This window comes from Arvicanthis niloticus, chromosome 22, assembly GCF_011762505.2.
Source record: "Arvicanthis niloticus isolate mArvNil1 chromosome 22, mArvNil1.pat.X, whole genome shotgun sequence".
In the NCBI taxonomy this organism is placed as follows: Eukaryota; Metazoa; Chordata; class Mammalia; order Rodentia; family Muridae; genus Arvicanthis; species Arvicanthis niloticus.
In genome coordinates, this window is record NC_133429.1 from 21,257,020 (window position 1) to 21,275,604 (window position 18,585).

At 38.8% G+C, this 18,585-nt stretch overlaps 1 protein-coding gene across 1 annotated transcript; it reads left to right on the top strand.

Annotated features, from left to right (window-relative positions):
• Positions 1-9,353: 9,353 nt before the first annotated feature.
• On the top strand, positions 9,354-11,129 carry Ccer1 (coiled-coil glutamate rich protein 1). The gene has a single exon (XM_076919182.1). The coding sequence runs from the start codon at positions 9,759-9,761 to the stop codon at positions 10,956-10,958; it is 1,200 nt and encodes a 399-aa protein (XP_076775297.1). The 5' UTR covers positions 9,354-9,758; the 3' UTR covers positions 10,959-11,129.
• The last annotated feature ends 7,456 nt before the right edge of the window (positions 11,130-18,585 follow it).

Below are 18,585 nucleotides of genomic sequence, written 5' to 3' on the forward strand. Positions count from 1 at the left end.
ACACATGAACATTTATGTTTAAGTGAAAAGGATAGCAAGTATACTAAACCTTGCTTGTATAATTTCTAAACATTCCCTGGGCACATTTCCACATGCTCCTGGCATTCTGAAAAGTCATTCCATTCCATTCCATGGATATACGAATGTTGCATTTACACCCAAACTGTCAAAATGTCCAATGTTTGAGTATAAATAACTTCACATGCTTGAGAATATCTCTATGGATAAATAGAAATAGTCTGTAAAATACCATTGAAGTTCTTAATAAGTGTTGTGAAATTCCCTTACAGTATACTAAGTGAATTTCTGTCAGCCTTGGGAGCAGGTTGGAGTGTGCTATAGGTGCTGAGCTTAGGACTGGGCATCTCAGCATGGCTTCTGCTCATTTTGACCAGTTGTGTGTCTGTATTATCTCTGTCTGCTGCAAAAAGAAGCTTCTCCTCTGAGGGCTGAGAGCTGCACCAACCTATAGGCATTAAAAAAATAAGCATTTAGAAGGCAGCTTGATATTATGTGCATTTATAAAAATAATTGTAGTAGGTTCTCATCCACACTCCTCAAAGCTCTTCCAATGACTAATTTTAATCTTGCTCCGTATCATTTGTAAAGCTAATACCACAGACATTATAAAAATAACTCAAATTATGGAGGATTTTTTTCCTAATGTGTCTCATCCTTTGGAAGTATTATCCTTGTGAGTGTTAGCTTTCCACTTGACACAATCTACAGTCATCTGAGGAAGTCACAATTGAGAAACTGCCCAGATCTGTCTGGCCTGAGGCTATGTCTGTGACAGATTGTCTTCAAACTTACAATTGATGTGGGAGAATCCAACTCATCTTAGGCAGCACCATTTCTAGGCAGATGGGCGTGGATTGTATAATAAAACTTGCTGAGCATGAGACAGTGAATCAACAAATAAGAAACCTTCCTCCAAAGTTACAGCATCCAGTGGACTCTTGAGTTCCTGTATAAAGCACATATTTTTCTGGTGTTATTACTACTCTCCATTTTCTTATTTTTTGAAAACTTCTGAGTTGTTTCATACTTAATAGCATTTTCAAAAAGGTGATAGTGAGTGATACTATAAATATGAAACTATTATAAATTCAATGCCAATATCCTTGTCTTACAAGGAATAGAAACACTTCTTGCACTTATCAGAAAATTAAGCTTTGCTTTGTAATAGAAAATGACTTAAAGGGTTCATAAACAAACAAAAAAAAAAAAACATACCTCAGAAATTTTTAAAATAGCTGTGTATTTTCCCAGATTTCCCTCAAAAAAATGCATAGCCTCTTTTTCCATTAAATATACACATATGAATGTACACAAACACATAAACACACACACACAACCTACTGAGTCCATTTAAAGTTATTGTATTAATGTGTTTTTAGGGATGACCACTTGGTATTAGATAACCCAGTGTATGGAGTTATCCCTAGAGAAAGAATGATTTTACCTCTCAGAAATTATGGTCTATATCCCTTTATCTAGAGTGGGGCCCCATGAGATTTTACTCTATCTACATTGGGAGGTCCATTGGTGTTAGCATTACTCAGGTATTTTTAAAGAGCCACACTGTTGAGTTTTCATATGTAGACCTTCCCTGTTATATGTCAGAAATACTTCCTAGGTCTATGGGTATTTTGATCTTTCCAACATATCTTCTTCAATGTTCTTTGACCCCCCTAGGTATAAAGGTTGTGTTGTACTTGTATGAATTTGGACTGGATAGGCATGAGTCAGTTATTCATTGCATTTTCAACCAACCAGAACCCCACCCACCCCAGAGCTCCCAGTGACTAAACCACCAACCAAAGAGATTATATGGAGGGACCCATGGCTCCAGCTGCATATGTAGCAGAGGATTACCTTAACTGGCATCAATGGGGGGGGCTCTTGGTCCTGTGGATGCTCGATGCCCCAGTGTAGGGGAATGCTAGGACAATGAGGACAGAGTGAGTGGGTGGGGGAGCACCCTCAGAGAAGCAGAGGGAGAGGATAGAGGGGTTATGGAGGGGAAACTGGGAAGGGGGAATAACATTTAAATTGTAAATAAATAAAATAACCAGTTTAAAAAAAAACAGGAAAAAAAAGAAATGATTTGTTAGTTATCGAGAAATGAGGATCTGAAAATAAAGAATAAGATCTAAATCAAGTTTACTAAATATAAAATTGATAAAGTCTGAAAACTTGCTATAAGCAATTGTACAAATTCACTCAAGAGTAAAGAGATGGCTGGTGGGATTGCTTAGTAATAAAATGCTTGCTTCGAAACACTAAAGACCTGAGTTTGAGGCCTGGAAACTACATCAAGGGAGATACATACAAACATACTACCACTACTAATGAATATGTTGTTGAATGATGTTATTACAGCTTGATATCCACCTCTAATGTTCACCAAAAATATGTGGCTTATGGTTATAAGCACAAATACAATGTCCTAATATAATCAAAACCGCATAAGTACCACAAAGACGATAGTTCTGTCATCAATAAAACACATTATAATTGAATGTACACCTATCTGGTAAAGTTGAGTTATAACTAATTATGAGAAATAGAATATTGAAATTATACTATTACTATTGCACTAGTGATACAGAAATTAGAAATTTTCAATAAAATGTGCCTTAGGTGTTTCCATGGTTTTTTATTTCATAGAAAAATAAAGTGAAATTGTTTTCAGAAAAAAAAAAGAGAAAGCTGTAACTATCTGTAAAGGTTTCTAGCTGCTGTAGAAAATAATCTTTGATGCGAAGTGAGAATTATACTTATCTGTGGGAATAACAGTATTTAAAATGCAGTCACGAATAATACTAATTTAGAAAAGTGGTGCTAGTAAGATCTTCTCTAAGACCCATGACATCACTAGCCATGGTTAGTTGGTTCGTTTCCAGTATCAGGCATTCTTCTGTTTAGTGGGCCCTATGTCCACTTGGATATATGTTGTTTAGTGTCAGGTTATATATGCCCCTATTACATTTTAAAGAATACATAGTCATGGTGAACATTGTTGAGATTCACAAGTGCCACAGATGGGTAGTGCTATTGAGTGCTTTCTTGTCTTTGCAGCTTACATAGCCCCTTCCAGTACCCTGAAATTTGTTCTCATGAAAGAGGTTGGTGGATCAGATCCAACATGAATCTTCTGAATCCTATGTCTGAAATAGGTGTCTTCAGTGTCTACATTGAACTTCTAGGAGATGACTAAAGTTAGCAGCAATAGCCTATGATGTTTTAGGAATCTCTTCATCCACCCTGACTAAAAATTTGAAGAAAAATTTCCTATGCCTGGTACTGGGATTTTTGTTTGTTAGTCTCTTGCTCTTGGAAATATTTTCTTCCCTAGTGACATAACGTGTGTGTGTGTATGTGTGTGTGTGTGTGTGTGTGTGTGTGTGTGTGTGTGTGTGTTTAGGTATATAGAAAACTATACTCATATCTTTGTCAATCATTCTTAGGGCTATTTATTCTTGTTTTTGTCTCCTTTTCTATTGTTCTCCCCCCTTCCGAATTAAAGCCATCCCATCCTCATTTTTTTCCATTTCTTCTTTCATAATCACCTGTACCTCAGTAACTAAAACATATTTTATTAGTTTGTTGAAAGTCATATGTTTTTTTATCATTTCCACCCAACCAACCTCCCCAAAATCTTTCCCAATTCCCCATGACCCCTTCTCTATCTGAATAATTATGTGTATTTTTTAATCCTCCAGAAGAAATTTATGTTGCTCAAATATTCTTGGATGCATGGTCTGACACTGACAGGTGGTAAATTTACCAAGGGTTGCACTCTACCAAGGGTTATACTCTTAGAAAATCTGCCTATTCCTCTATGACTTGGGGAAGGATTCTTTGTCTAACTCTTTTCTCACTGGGATCTGGTCTGGCATCAGTTTGTATTTACTTGACACTATTTGGACATGTGGCCTTGTTGTTGTGTGGTGTGTTCCTGCGGTGTGTTGAGCTTCAAGACCTTCATCTCAGCTGACTGGAAGCCAATATTCTGTTAGCAGTCTTCAGATGAAGATGCAGAATTCTTAGCTCCTACTGCATCATATCTGCCTGGATGCTGCCATGCTCCTGCCTTGATTATCATCAAGGCATAATGGACTGATCCTTGGAACCTATAAGCCAGCCGTAATTAAATGTTGTCCTTATAAGAGTTGCCTTGGTCATGGTGTCTGTTCACAGCAGTAAAGCCTTAACTAAGAAAGAAGTTGGTACTGTGAGTAGGGTATTGCTGTGATAGGCCTGACCATGTTTTTGTTTGGAAGAATGTAGATTTGGGGATTTCAGATTTAGAAAGCCATGGAATGTTTTAAGTGGGGCTTAATGAGCCATTTTACTAGGAATATGGAAGACTATGTTGCTGTGAGTGGTTTGAACTGTACAGACCTAGCCCAAGAGGTTTCAGAGGAGAAGAATTTCAATACGTGGCCTAGAGACTGTTTTTTGTGGTCTTTTGGTGAAGAATATGGCTACTTTTTGCCCTTATCAGAAGAATCTGCCTGAGGCTACGGTGATGAGGCTCAGATTAATTGCATTGACAAAGGAAGTCACAAAAAAAGTCCAACAGAGACTGTAAAGGCCTAACTAAGACAATCTCCATATGATCTAAAGAGAAGTTTCTTTGGTGAGAGGTGGTAGCTGTGGTCATCTGTAAGTATAAGTGTAGTGTAGATGTCATGTGTAAGATGTAGAATGTAGGAAGGAGTTATGCTAGTCTAGCAAAGTTGTGGTAGTAGATTCTCTTCTCGGGTCCCTGTTTTAGTTAAGCTTTCTATGGTTATGATGAAAGACAATGATCAAAACAGATTGTGGAGGAAAAGTTTATTTGACTTCATGATAGGAACTTGTATGTGGCAAGAATTCCAAGGCAGGTGCTGGTATATAGGCCATGGAGGAGTGCTGCCTGCTGCCTTACTCTCATGGTTTATACAGTTTTGGCTTTTTATACAACCCAGAGCCCAGGGATGTCAAAATTCACAATAGGGTAAGTCTTCCTGTATCACTCACTAACTAACAAAATGCCTTACATAAAAATGGAAGAAAAAATGTTTCACAGGCTCACCTACAACCAGTCTTACAGAGGTTCCCTTTTCTCAGATGATTCTAGTTTATGTCAAGTTGACATAAAACTGGACAGCACAACTGACCTTTGTCAACTTTACAAACAAACCATCACAGAAATCATCAGAGAAAAACAAAACTGCATACTATGCAGAGATGGACAGATAGTGGGGAACACAGACCCAGTCAATACATCTATATCAAAGTCCTGTATCTATGGCTCTGGGAACATCACAGAAGAGGGGGATATAAAGACTGTAAGAGTCAGAACAGCAGAAAGTCTACTGTGAACTGGCTATGTAAGGAATATCAGAACAATGCCAGTACCAGTAGCCATGGTAGAATGAAGGGGAATAGTTTAGTGGGGGATCCACTCTTAAACAGAGAAATACAGCCAACTAAAGGATTCTGGTGAAAGAGAACTAACATTTTCCAAAGTTGAGCCCTTTTATTGATCTTCCAAAGAAATATATCATTTTAGTTCTGAAACCACACACACACACACACACACGCACACACACAGAGAGAGAGAGAGAGAGAGAGAGAGAGAGAGAGAGAGAGAGAGACAGAGACAGAGACAGAGACAGAGACAGAGACAGAGACAGACAGAGGCAGACAGAAAGAGAGAGAGAGACAGAGACAGAGACAGACAGAGACAGACAGAAAGAGAGAGAGACAGAGACAGACAGAGACAGACAGAAAGAGAAAGAGACAGAGACAAAGACAGACACACACACAAAGTAGACTAAGCAGGCAATATTTGTATATTTGTGCATATGTTACATGTGTGTACAACAATAATAAACAAATAAAAAGCAATCAGTTTGAGGAGGGTCATTGTAGAGTTGGAGGGTATGGATATGTGAAGGGAAGAGGGAGAAAGAGAAGGAAGGAAAACGATATGATTCTATTGTTATTTAAAATGTTTATGTATTTTAAAAGATTCCAGTCTGTTCATTCTGAATAAAGACTAGTGCTGAATGAGTTTTGGATGAACTACTACTGCCACCAAGTGTTAGGATTACAACACAGAGAGATCTGTTTTCTATTGAAAATACAACATAATATCAAGCTATTTCATTGTATAGCATCTGTTGGAATTTCAGAATGTCAGCGGTGTCATTAAAACTGTCCAAATTAAGTAAATACTAGAAAACTGATAAAAATATTTTTTCTGGATTTGCTTAATACATTTAGTCAAAAATAAACTTAATACAATTAGAAAGCATAATTATTGGTGATTTTGTTTCCACTAATGCCATGGCTATTTTTATGGTGGACAGACAGACAGGCAGGCACGTGCACACACACACACACACACACACACACACACACACACACACACACACACACCATGCAAGGAAAGTTTTGTTAGAAAGACTGTCTTTGCTGGTTTAATGGAGTGAGAGACTTCACAAAAGGAGCCATACTATGTAAGTAACATTGGTTCTATGGTCTTGAGCTACGCGGGTGGCCTTTGAGTCATGAAGGTAACTTGCAGTGAACAGAAAACTATTATTAAGCCCAGTCACAGTCACAAGGGAGTGAATTCCTGCAACAATCATAATAATCATAAATGATTCTGTGCTTGGGTTCTCAGGTGACAATCTAACACAGTTCTTTCTGCACAGCTCGGGACAATCCTTAATGAAGAGAATGCCATGCTGTTCCTGGGATCCTAACCATTAGAAGCTAACATTTCACTGAATGCTGCCTTAAGCAACCCCATTTGTCATCATGTGATGATGCAAAGACAAAAAACAATAACAATATATATGGACGTCCTAAATGTATCTCATTTGAAGCTTGAAATGGAGTGTTTTATTTGTCAACATGTAATGTACACAAACCAAGTACAAATATCCTTCTGAAAACGTCCCTTCATGCTCCTGGTGATGATGTTAACTGTGACAGTAAATTGCTTTAAGCCATAGCTGCATTGTTCTACCAATATATTAAAAAGCTTATATTCAAACCCCAAGGTTATAAAAAATGATCTGCACACCCAGTGTCTAGAGAGCTGTTTCAGTGGTTAAAAGTGTTTCTCACCCTCTCTCACTTGCTCAGAGGAGAGGGGGGTAAGGATTGTGGGAAAGGGTGACTGGGAAAGGGCAGTGAGTGGGATGTAAAGTGAATAAATAAAATAAATAATACACATATATGTAGATAGATTGATCAATAAAACTAAATAAACATAAAAAGAGTGCTTAGTCTTCTTCCAGAGAACTGAAGCCCAGCACCTAGCGCCTAGATGGGGTTGCTTACAGTAACTGGTAAGATGATCCCATACCTTCTTCTGACTCAGTTGCCTGTTCGCATGTGCCTGCTCACATGTGTTATGTACTCTCACAGGAACGTATTAAAATAAAAATAAGAAAGTAATTTATTTAGAAATTGGAATTTGTATAAATACTGAATTACAATCTCTTGCTTTCTTAAGAACAGGGCAAATACTCCTGACTCAGTACGTTCTAGTAGACAACTAATAAAGATATGCTAAGATTGTTTCACTAAAAGCCAACTGATCAAAAATAGTGTACGTTGTTGGTAAAAAGATACACATCTTTTTTTTAAATGTAGAAAAGGGGGATTTCACTATAATAATATAAGCTATTGGTCTCATCCTTAACGCTCATAGTGTGTGTCCTTTCAGAAACAGATCTAAGCTAGCACTGAACCATTTTGAGTTAATGGCTACAGTGTCTGCCAACATTATGAATATGCCTCTAGAAGAGAATCCAGGAGATCAGACAAGTCATTACTCTGTGTTTTGAATTAAGCAGACTGCTGTAAGCAAGCCACTGAAAAAGGTGACATCGAATAAAGCCTGTGGAGTCTACATTCCTGAGGCAACTGGAGTCCTAACTCAAGAAAACTCATTCTGGTCTGAGTATTCAGAGAGTTTACACTAGACCTTAGTGGGTTTCAGGGCTTTCGAACATATTGCTCCTCTAGCATTTACTTGATAAATGTTCTCACTGGGGAGTGTTCTATTTTCCATAATTCTATTCACCACAAAAAATGGGATAGCAATATTCTTTTTTTTCCTCATGTATGTATGATCAAGAGTGGAATCTTCCTTGATGTTTCTACAAAAATGGGCTCAAGGCTCAGAGTATGACTATTGTCGAATAAGAGGCAGGGTCAGGTGGTTTTACATATACTGCATGAGAAGTCAATATAAACATGATGGCTGCTACTGAGTATTTAAGAGTACCTGTTTTTTTTTTTTTTTTTTTTTTTTTTTTTTTTTTCCCAGTCCTCTTTCCCATCCTGGGGAATGATGACTGTATAAAGCAGAACTATGCTTACAGAATGGATGGGAACCCCAGGCTCTCTAAAAGCTTACTAAGGGAAATAAATCTGATTCATAGCCGTCTACCTAAGTCAAACACTATGTCTTGGTATGAAACTTAAAGGGACCAAGTATGTGCATTATAAGGTCAGTGAAGGAACAAAGCAAAGAGAATCAGAATATTTCTATTCTCAAAATCAAGTCCATGATTTTGCCTAGTCAACAGACTCACCTATAGAATACCAGAATTAGTAAGGTGCTTTCTCCTGTATGTTTTATTACTTATCACAAGGAATCTGTTAAAGATGAGTTCATGAGTTCAGTTCATGCTCTTTTACAGTCAAATATGTCGGGGTATGAAGACTAGCTAGCTGTAAAGTCTATCAATCCCTAGGACGTTGAAAAGAAAGGAAGGAAGGAAGGAAACAAACAAACAAACTTCAGTTTCTGAACCTGTGAAACCTGGTAGCCATCTCTTAAAGAAGGCGGGGCATCATATGTTTGGGATTGTACACACAATAAATGTCTGGTGCTCATGTTTCATGTACCATGAATCCAGCTTTTGAACTTAGACTGGTGAAGAAATTGGAGCTCGCTTTCTGTTACTACAGCTGCCCACAGAGCTATGGAGAATTTAAGTGTTTCTCCCCATTCCACTCCGGTTGAGATAAAGGCCCAATCTTCCAATATCTTCCATCAGACTTAAGATAGAAATTTCAAATACTCTCCTACCCCTAAAAGTTGCCAGGGTGTGAGCATTGCCCAGCTTTCCCTCTGCCTCAAACTCTACGTCATAAGAACCTCTGCGAATGTTCATGGGCTATCTAGTTGCGGGAGGAACCCCTCCTCCTCACAGAGAGAGCCATGTCCACTCCAATTGGCTGTCGTCCTGGGCAACCAAGGACGCAAGGGGCACGCGGGGGCCCCCCAGCCAGTATTTAAAGGCCGCCACTGCCCGTGTCCACTCAGTCCGGCCAGGACGGCGACGGTGAAGCACCTGGGTTGAGAGGGAGGAGCAAGGTAACAAGCGACCACTGCCTCTCCCGTCCCCAGCCCTAACCTCGTTGGAGGCGGGTGTGTGTGGGACCTGGGAGTGGCTCTCACATCTCATCGCCCACCAACACCTTCCTCCCCCACCATCCTTACCCCACCCAAACCACCTGGGCAAGACAACCCAGGTGCGAAAGACGGTGATTCTGACAGAAGAGCGAACAAGTGGAGAAGAAAGAGGGGGATCCTCGTGAAAGCGTGGTCACAGTCAAAGGCACGTGGCACTAGGGACTCCAGCTGAGGAGGGGCTTCCGATTTACCACCTGATCAGGCCAAAGTGACTGCTCCTAGGAAGCTACCACTGAGTCCTGGTGGAGATCCCTGAACCATGACCCAGATGGTCAACGAAAGGGAGGACCCCCTTAATCTGGGCGGCGGCGGCTGGGCATCCTCCATTCCATTGCGCACCTGGTCCTCCTACCATCGAAGGCAGAGGGGAGCTTCAATGTCCAAGCGGCGATACCGTGATGGCCCCAAAACTGAGTATGAGGCTCCCAGGAAACAACCCAAGCAACATCGTATCTCTGGCCCTTGGTTTCAACCACCTAGAGGGTCCTATTGGACCCTGTACTCCAACTGGGGGCGCTGTGGAGGGCCTTGGCGTCCACCTCTCCTAGCATTCCAGAGCCCCCTGTGCCCAGCGCAGATGATCCGGGCCTATGGTCTGCATCCACTCTGTGTCTGCTGCTGCTCCTGCTGGAGCGGGCCCTGGAACCCCGGCTGGGAGAGACCCCCGGGTAGAAAGAAGCGCTGGGGACGCAGGGGTCGTGGACTGCGCCGACACCCTCGTCGCTCCTTCCCGAGGAATCCACCAATAGACCTGAGCAAGATGCTGCGTCCAGTCAACCTGTATGGGTGGCGGGCACCAGGGATGAGAGCGCCACGGAACACCACCCAGTTCATCATGAACCAGGTCTATGAAGACATGAGGCAGCAAGAGAAGCTGGAGCGCCAGCAGGCAGCGTTGCGGGCACAACAAGCCCAGGCCGGTGGCATCTCCCCAGGAGACTCCACTACCAATAATGCGCCCCACAGCGGCGTTGAAGATTCGCAGATGCTGGAAGATCTGTATGGCTTCATGCAGGATCCCTCTCTAACCTTTAGTCCTGCTCCAGTGCAGCAAAACCAGTCTCCCTCCCCAGGGCTGGTAGAGGAAGAAGAGAAAAATGTTGATGAGTGTGACGAAGAGGTTTGTGATGAAAAAGAGGAGAGCGAGGAGGAGGAGGAGGAAGTGGACAGAGAGTCAGAGGATGAAGATGTGGATGAGGAGGAAGTCGAAGAGGCTGACAATGGGGAGGAAGGGGAAGAGGACCAAGAAGAGGAGGATATGTTGGAAGAGGCGGGGCTGGAGGAGGGAGAACAGAGAGAGGAAAACAAATTCTTGCCTCTGGGAATGCCTTTGTCAATCCTAGTAGGGGACGAAGAAGAGACAGAAAACTTTATGAACTATGACTATTTAAGCCAAGAACAAATCATTCCCAATGTGCCAGAGGCAGATCTATTTATGGTACCGGACATTAGCCATTAGTCACCAGGAAGGGAACTGAGAAACGAAATGGAACTGATCTGAGGCTAATATGGATTAACAGCTTGTTAAAAACAAATTCAAAAGTGAGTTCCATTAATAAACATCAATGTAAACACCTTGGTTGGCCACTATAAAATATTTAAACATTGATGTGTTTGTGTATGACTATGGGTGGGGGAGGGGAAGATTTCAGATATATTTTATTGGAAATGATTAAAGGCCAAATATTTTATTACTACAGTTTGAATACTTTCATTTGCTGTCCCCCTTTCTTCAGACAACTGAGATTTTGTAGTTCAAACATTTTGCAATATTGAAAACCATTTAAATTACACAAGCAGGTTTCCGAGCTGGAAATGAACAGATTATTGATTGGCACATGCTCAAGGATGATGATGTATGATGGCCACTGAATCCCTGCCAGTGCTCTTGTAACTGAGGGCGCTTCAAAGCGGCAGTTCTCTACAGCTGTAGGTGTTCCACCTTCAGAGTTCATTTTTGAGGGCTGTATTTTGGTAACCCCGTTTGCAGTCTGTTGTGGCATCGCTCATTTATATTCCTTGTTCCGCAGTGCTATGGATCTTCCTCAGAAGAACATGAAGTTGCTTCTGTGGAACTGGTTATCTGCCATGGCCTCAGCAATCCATAATCCATGCATGGAGAGGATTTCCCATGGTCAGAAGTCAACTTGCACATCTAGTTAAGATCCAAGGTAACTGCAAACAGCGGCACATGGCTTAGATGGTCAAGCCTTGTTCCTGCATATATTCCTTGAATACGTTCAGAGGAAATAGAAAGATAGTTTTGCAGAATGGATTAAAGAAAAGAATGTTGACCTTTGGGGGAGTGGAATATCTAATTTTGTTTCCCAGTTTGTCTTCTTTAAAAAGGAGAGTAAAAGCAGTGTATAAATATGAGCCTGTGTGAATAATCTCTCATAATCCGTAGGCAATTACCCAAGTATGATTCATCATTCCAAATACCAACCTTGGTTCAAACATTTTAAAATGTAAAAACATATTTTCCCCTGGCTGCATAAGTTCTGTTAACAGCATACATCCAGAGTCATCTTAGATGACGAGTTTGACTACAACTTCTGAATGACACTATGTCAGCCCCTCTTCTTAACTTGAAACAGGAGTTAGTATTTATTGGTTGACCAGAATATTTTTGTGTTGATCTCGTTCTTGTATATTGACATTTACTTTCAGGACTATAAGCTATTAAGTAATAAAAGTATTAAAACTGTCCTCAAATCTATTCAACTGTATTTTAGTGTCCAGTAGGATGAAGATGAAAAAAATTGTAGATTCTAAAAATCATACCAAACATCACAATTTACAAGAGTAAATCACAAACATTTCATTGTAAGCCAAGAAAGTTTTACTTTCTGTATGATACAGTTTCTAAGTGTCCTATATAAATTGGGTATTATATGTCTTCTCACTGTATGTATACATAAGGAAAACAAAACCTTTTGCACCTGATACCACTGGTCATTCTGTACATATCAAAACTCAATCATGCTTCATCAAAAACTCAGAACACAAAAAATTACTGTCAAATGTATATAGGTTTCAATTCAAGATGTCTATTTAGGTTTACATGTCTTTACAATCTTATGCCTGGACAGTTCTCACTATTCTTGTGAAAGACACTTTTACTTTTTATTTTTTATTCGTTGTGAATTATTAGGATCATATCTACCCTATTGCATTTTCTCCCTGGGTCCCCAGACACACCATCTTATCTTCCCAACTTGATGGCTTCTAAAACATTAAATACAGCACAGTTAAAGCATTTTCATCACTACTAGGGGTGTCTTAGTCACAGCCCTATTGCTATGAAGAGACCATGACCAAAGCAACTCATAACAGTTTCAGAGGCTTAGTCCATTATCATGACAGGGAGCATGGCAGGCAAGGTACCAGAGAAGTAGTTGAAAGCTTCATCCTGATACACAGGCAGAGAGAGAAAGAGAGAGAGAAAGAGAGAGAGAGAGAGAGAGAGAGAGAGAGAGAGAGAGAGAGAGAGAGAGAGAGAGAACCAGGGACTGCTATGAACTTTGGAACCCTCAAAGCCTATTCCTAGTGACCCACTTCCTCTGAAAAAGCCACATCTGCTAATCCGTATAATCCTTTCAAATAGAGCTACTCCTGGTGACTATTCAAATCTATGAGCCTACAGAGTCCATTCTTAGCCAACTATCACAGAAATGTAAACAATTGTTCAACTTACGGTCTACTCTAGGGACTATCATTCAACAATTACTGAACTAGAATTTGTTTATTACTGTTCACTAAGCAATGTGAAGGATAATGACATGATGGTGCTCCACCAAAACACTTCTGTCTGAAGAAACACTATTGAAGAAAACACATAAGGAAACCTTAGAGTGAGGTTGGGATATTTCCTGTGTGTCTGGGGGGAAGGAGTATGGAGTTTAAACTGACCAACAGCTGGGAGGAGCTTTGTGGCACTGAGGAACCAAGGACTGACCAAGAAGTAGAGTCTCAAGGAAGAAGCAGCCAATAAGAAGCAAAGAGGTAGGCAAAAGTCATTATCTACTTAGTGTCTGTGCTTATCTGTATCTTTTGAAAGACATGAGCAAGTCTTAATAGCTAGTCATTGATGAGTCTCTACTTAAGTTTGTTTCATAACCAGACACTGTGATGATCTTGTAGATTAAACAATGAAGCCACACTGAGAGTTGGAGATACTGGAACCACTGTATAACCCCCATTACACATTTCATATACTAGGCCACACGCTGTTATTCAATGAAGTGTGTTGAGTTTCGTTTAGCATGATTGTTGAACCTACTCCTTACCTTCCATTCAGGAATTGTATGCAGCTTCTTCAGAGAACTTGAGGGATGGTTCAGAAGAGTTGAGCGTGGCTCAAAGTAGACCCAGTGTGTATGTTTGAAGGTTAAGGTACACTGGCAGAGAAAAATGTCCCAAGAAAACTTATTCTTAACTTATTCTAGATCAGGTGGTCATGGTTGCCTACAGCTGCCATTTATCCCTCACTTTCAGGTATAGAGACATTTTGTCAAGTATCAGAAAACACTTAGAAGGCCTAGTTTTGATAAGTATCGTTGCTGTCTGTCTGAGATGGCTAGACAGATAGACATATGTTCCAAGAATGCTTGTTAGTTAATATACATTATATTATGACAATTGACTGGAATGATTATATATAGGTTCTAATAAACATTGTGAGGAAAAATACTCAGTAAGGAAAAACAGGTTTTGTTACTTCTCATTAATTATTAAAGGAAATCAAACTCTTATTTAAAAAATTCACAAAATTATGGACATTATGTGTATTTTAATAGTTTCCTTTTCTAGCCATAGGCTAATGAAGACATGACACTCTTTCTGTGGAAATGCTGGTTTTCAGAGAAGGGTAAACCCACTTAATAGTTACAAAGTCAAATTTGAGCCCTGAATACAATTTCATAAAAATGCACACCTCTGCATATAAAGAAGACATTTCCAAAACATTCAGTTCCATCCAAGTCAGAAAAGACATAACTGAATGTCTTTCTAGTTACATTAGTTACAGAAATCTGGGAAATGATACAAACATCAATTGATAGGTTTTCTCTGAGGAAGAGGCTTAAATAAATGAAATTTGGAAAGTTTCAGGATTCCACAGCGAAGTTACAGTTATGATGTATCAATCAGGTTTATACATATACAGTTCTTATTTGTATTTAATACATCTGAGTTTATTGGGTTATTCTGAGTTGTTTTAGAAATTAAAGTTAGCTGAAAGATGAAAAAGAATTGGACACATGCATATATCCTGCCCTGGTGCTCTATGATAAGTGGGAGAACAACCTCTTTGTTTTTGTTTTCCCAAGCATAATGATAACACTCCACTTTCACAGAGACTAACTATGAAGGACAAACACCCAAAATTTAATAGATATCTTATAGATCATAAATAATTGTATATTAGTATATGTTGAACTAAACTTTATGGTGGAAGTAATGACGCTTGAATTTTGAACATTACATCAGAATAACTCATAAATAAAGTTCAGGAAATCTTGTTCTATCTTATGATATTAAAGTAGTCAGTCACCCTGAACTAACCATGAACATGCTTAACCTTCATCTTCTTTAAAGATTTGGTGAAATTATACAAATAAAAATGCCTAGTGCTTTGATGTTTAAAGTAAACTCCATGATCAAATAGAAGAACAGCTGCAGTTAGATCCTGAAGAAAGCTTCAAGGAATTTCATATTTTAGGGTTTTTAAGATTATCATTTATTATTAGTGTGACCTCAGAGAGGCTGCCTCAATTTTGGCTTTTAGTTTTCCTCAATTTACAGTATTTACATGAAATCTAGTGAGATCATTCAAACTAAGTGATACTAGTGGCACATAGTATCCTAAAAGTACTTGTCACTTATTAAAACAAGTATTATGCAATTTATCAATAAACAGAATGGTTGATTGGCTCTGTCTTATTTTCTCTAGTATAACTTTCAGGCAGATACATTGCTCAGAACTTCATATACTATAATACAGAATAGAAGAAACATTCATATATCATAATTGGGTCCTTTTCACAAATATTTCCTGCTCTTTATTGTGCAATTTCCCCTTCCTCCTAGTCAATGATGTGTCATTTATTTTTAGAGCTGATATTGTATCATGACTGGTTCTAAAAATTACCCATTATGCTCTATAATAAGCATAAAATATTAGTATGCTTTATTTTTCAAAACCAAGATATTTGAAGAATTACTTCAAATGATTATATAATTGAAGAAATCATTTAATTAATACTTGTTAAATAGTTTATATTAGTTATAAGATAACTGAACACATTAACAATATGTAGTCATATATAGTACATATATAATATAGTATATATAATATACATCAATATATACTGTTAATATGTTCATTTGTCTTATTCACATATAATATATATTTATGTATGCTTCAACTAATACATATATTTTGGGTAGAAAATATTCAAGTAAGATGAATTACTCTAATTTTATTATTTCTCATTAATAATTGAAACAAAGTTTCACTTAAATACTCATGAATTAATGGATAAACTTGGAATTTGGCAATATGACAACATCATTTGTAAGTTATTAGTTGAAAATTTTTTATGTGCTTCACTTTTAAAAATTCATTATAAATGAAGATACGATGACAATGCTGAAGAATATCAATGTCCAGCATAGGACTATAGGAAGATGCACTTCAGATTCCAAAACACATTTGAGCATATTGGAGATTCTTAGCATACTTAATTAATTTTAACCATATAACCACTCTCACAATGTACATTTTACTTACCAGTTACATAAATAGGGAAATTCTAATGAGAAAATAGTTTCCTTTCCCCAGTTTTCTACTTTTAGTTCAGAATTGTAAGCATGCTTTCTTACTTGAACATATTTCCCTGTAGTCAATTTAAAATATTATCAGGAATCTATATAGTAAACTTTAGGCCATATATATATATATGTATGTGTATATATGTATATGCATATATATACATATATATACACACACTATATATGTATATATATACACACATATACATATATATACATATGTATGAGTATGTGTGCATATGTGACTTATGTGTGTATGCACATACATGTATACATATAAATGTATACATATACATACACATTATATATATATGTATATATTGAAACAGCATTAAGACATAAAAGATAAACAAGGGGAAAAGAGTGAGAAGAAAAGAAGCAAATAATAAAAAGGATGGAGGAGATAAGGAAAAAATTAGAAATAATCTAAGTTTAGTCTGAATTTTGAGTACCAAAATATGGTCTCTTCAGTATGAGACCAACAGCAATGAACCAAAGGAAGGTGTCCTAATGTCTCTACCTTCTGCTCACATACACAAAAATTGTATGGCATTCTACAGGCTGCTAGTCTGGGATCAATTTTGCTGGAGTAGTTATATTTCTCACACAGTCAAAATGAATTAAAGGTGATTTATTTGAAATCATTAGAACACGGGCAAAAACATTAAACTATATTTTTCTGTGTGCATATCTTGTGGTGTAGAGATGTTTATTGTTGCTTTTTTGGGAGAAATCAACAATTTAGAGACAAATTTATTGCTGGAACAAACTACACTTAAACACTTTCTGGGGAACTCGTCTAATGAAACATGATTTGACTTCAAAATATAATCAGTATTTAGCAAGTAGACAGTCATGATGTTAGAAATACCACTTAAACACAGCTACATACATATAGTCAAGTTCATCAAACGGGAGGAAGACACATTGAGAAGGTTGTCCAAGAGGAAGACCTGATCTTTAAAACAATAAAGCGCTACATAATTTTACAGAATAGCAATTTTCCATGGCTATGAACACTGTCACCATTAAACCTGTAACTGTTCTTTAAAGTATTGCAGTAGTGTGAAAGGTCCCATGGAAGATGATTACCTTCCAAATGAGAAGCTACCCTCAAGTGTGTAGACCATGAATGCATTTATCACTTTGCTTTCCATTTATTCACATGTAACTATAGATTTTTACAACACAAATCAAAGGCTTACAAGATGTTTGAGCTGGAAAGTCACAGGCCCAAACTGCTTTCATCGTATTTTACATAAATTGTGTCCAGATATTTTCCATGTGAATGACACTTGCAGAGATATGACTTACCTGTGGAAATGCTTTATTTCCGTAAGGAGAAATCTTAGGGGTGGTGGACATGGCTCAGGCAGTAAAGCATTTGCCTCACAAACCTGGAAGTCTGAGTTCAGATCCACACTACCCCTGTAAAAAGCTGGGTGTGCTAGAGATGGAGGGAGAGAACTGGTAGGAAGGGAGAGAGGAAGGGGAAGGAAAATGGGCAGTGGGAAGGAAAAAAGGGCGGCAGGATCAGGTATGGGAAGAGACAGGAGAGAAATACAGAGTCAGTAAGTTAAACAGAAATACGTAGCAGTGGGGGATGGAGAACTGGGAGTAGCCACTAGAAAGTCACAGATGCCAGGGACTCAAGAGGTTCCCAGGAACCAACAGGGATGATATTAGCCAAAATACCAGGAGATAGAACCTGTAGAGACCATCTCCAATAGATAGGCATGGTACCCAGTGAAGGGATGGGGGCCACTCTGCCATCTCAAAAATTTTAAGCCAGAATTGTTCCTATCTAAAGGAAATTCAGAGACAAAAAAAAATGGTACAGAGACTGAAGGAAAGGCCATCCAGAGACCACCCCACCTAGGTATCCATCCCATCTGCAGACACCAAACCCTGACACTATTGCTGATGCCAAGAAGTGCTTGCTGAGAGAAGCCTGATATAGCTGCCCCCTGAGAGGCTCTGCGAGCACCTGACCAATACAGATACAAATACGGCCAACCATTGGAATGAACCATTGGGGACCCCAATGGAAGAGTTAGGTGAAGGACTAAAGGAGCTGAAGGAAATTACCACCCCACTGGAAGAACAATGTCAATTAACTGGACCCTCCAGAACTCCTAGGAAGTAAACCACCAACCAAAGAGTACACATGGAAGGACCCATGGCTCTGGCTGCATATGTAGCAGAGGATGGCCTTACCTGGCATAAATGGGAGGGGAGGCCCTTGGTCCTGT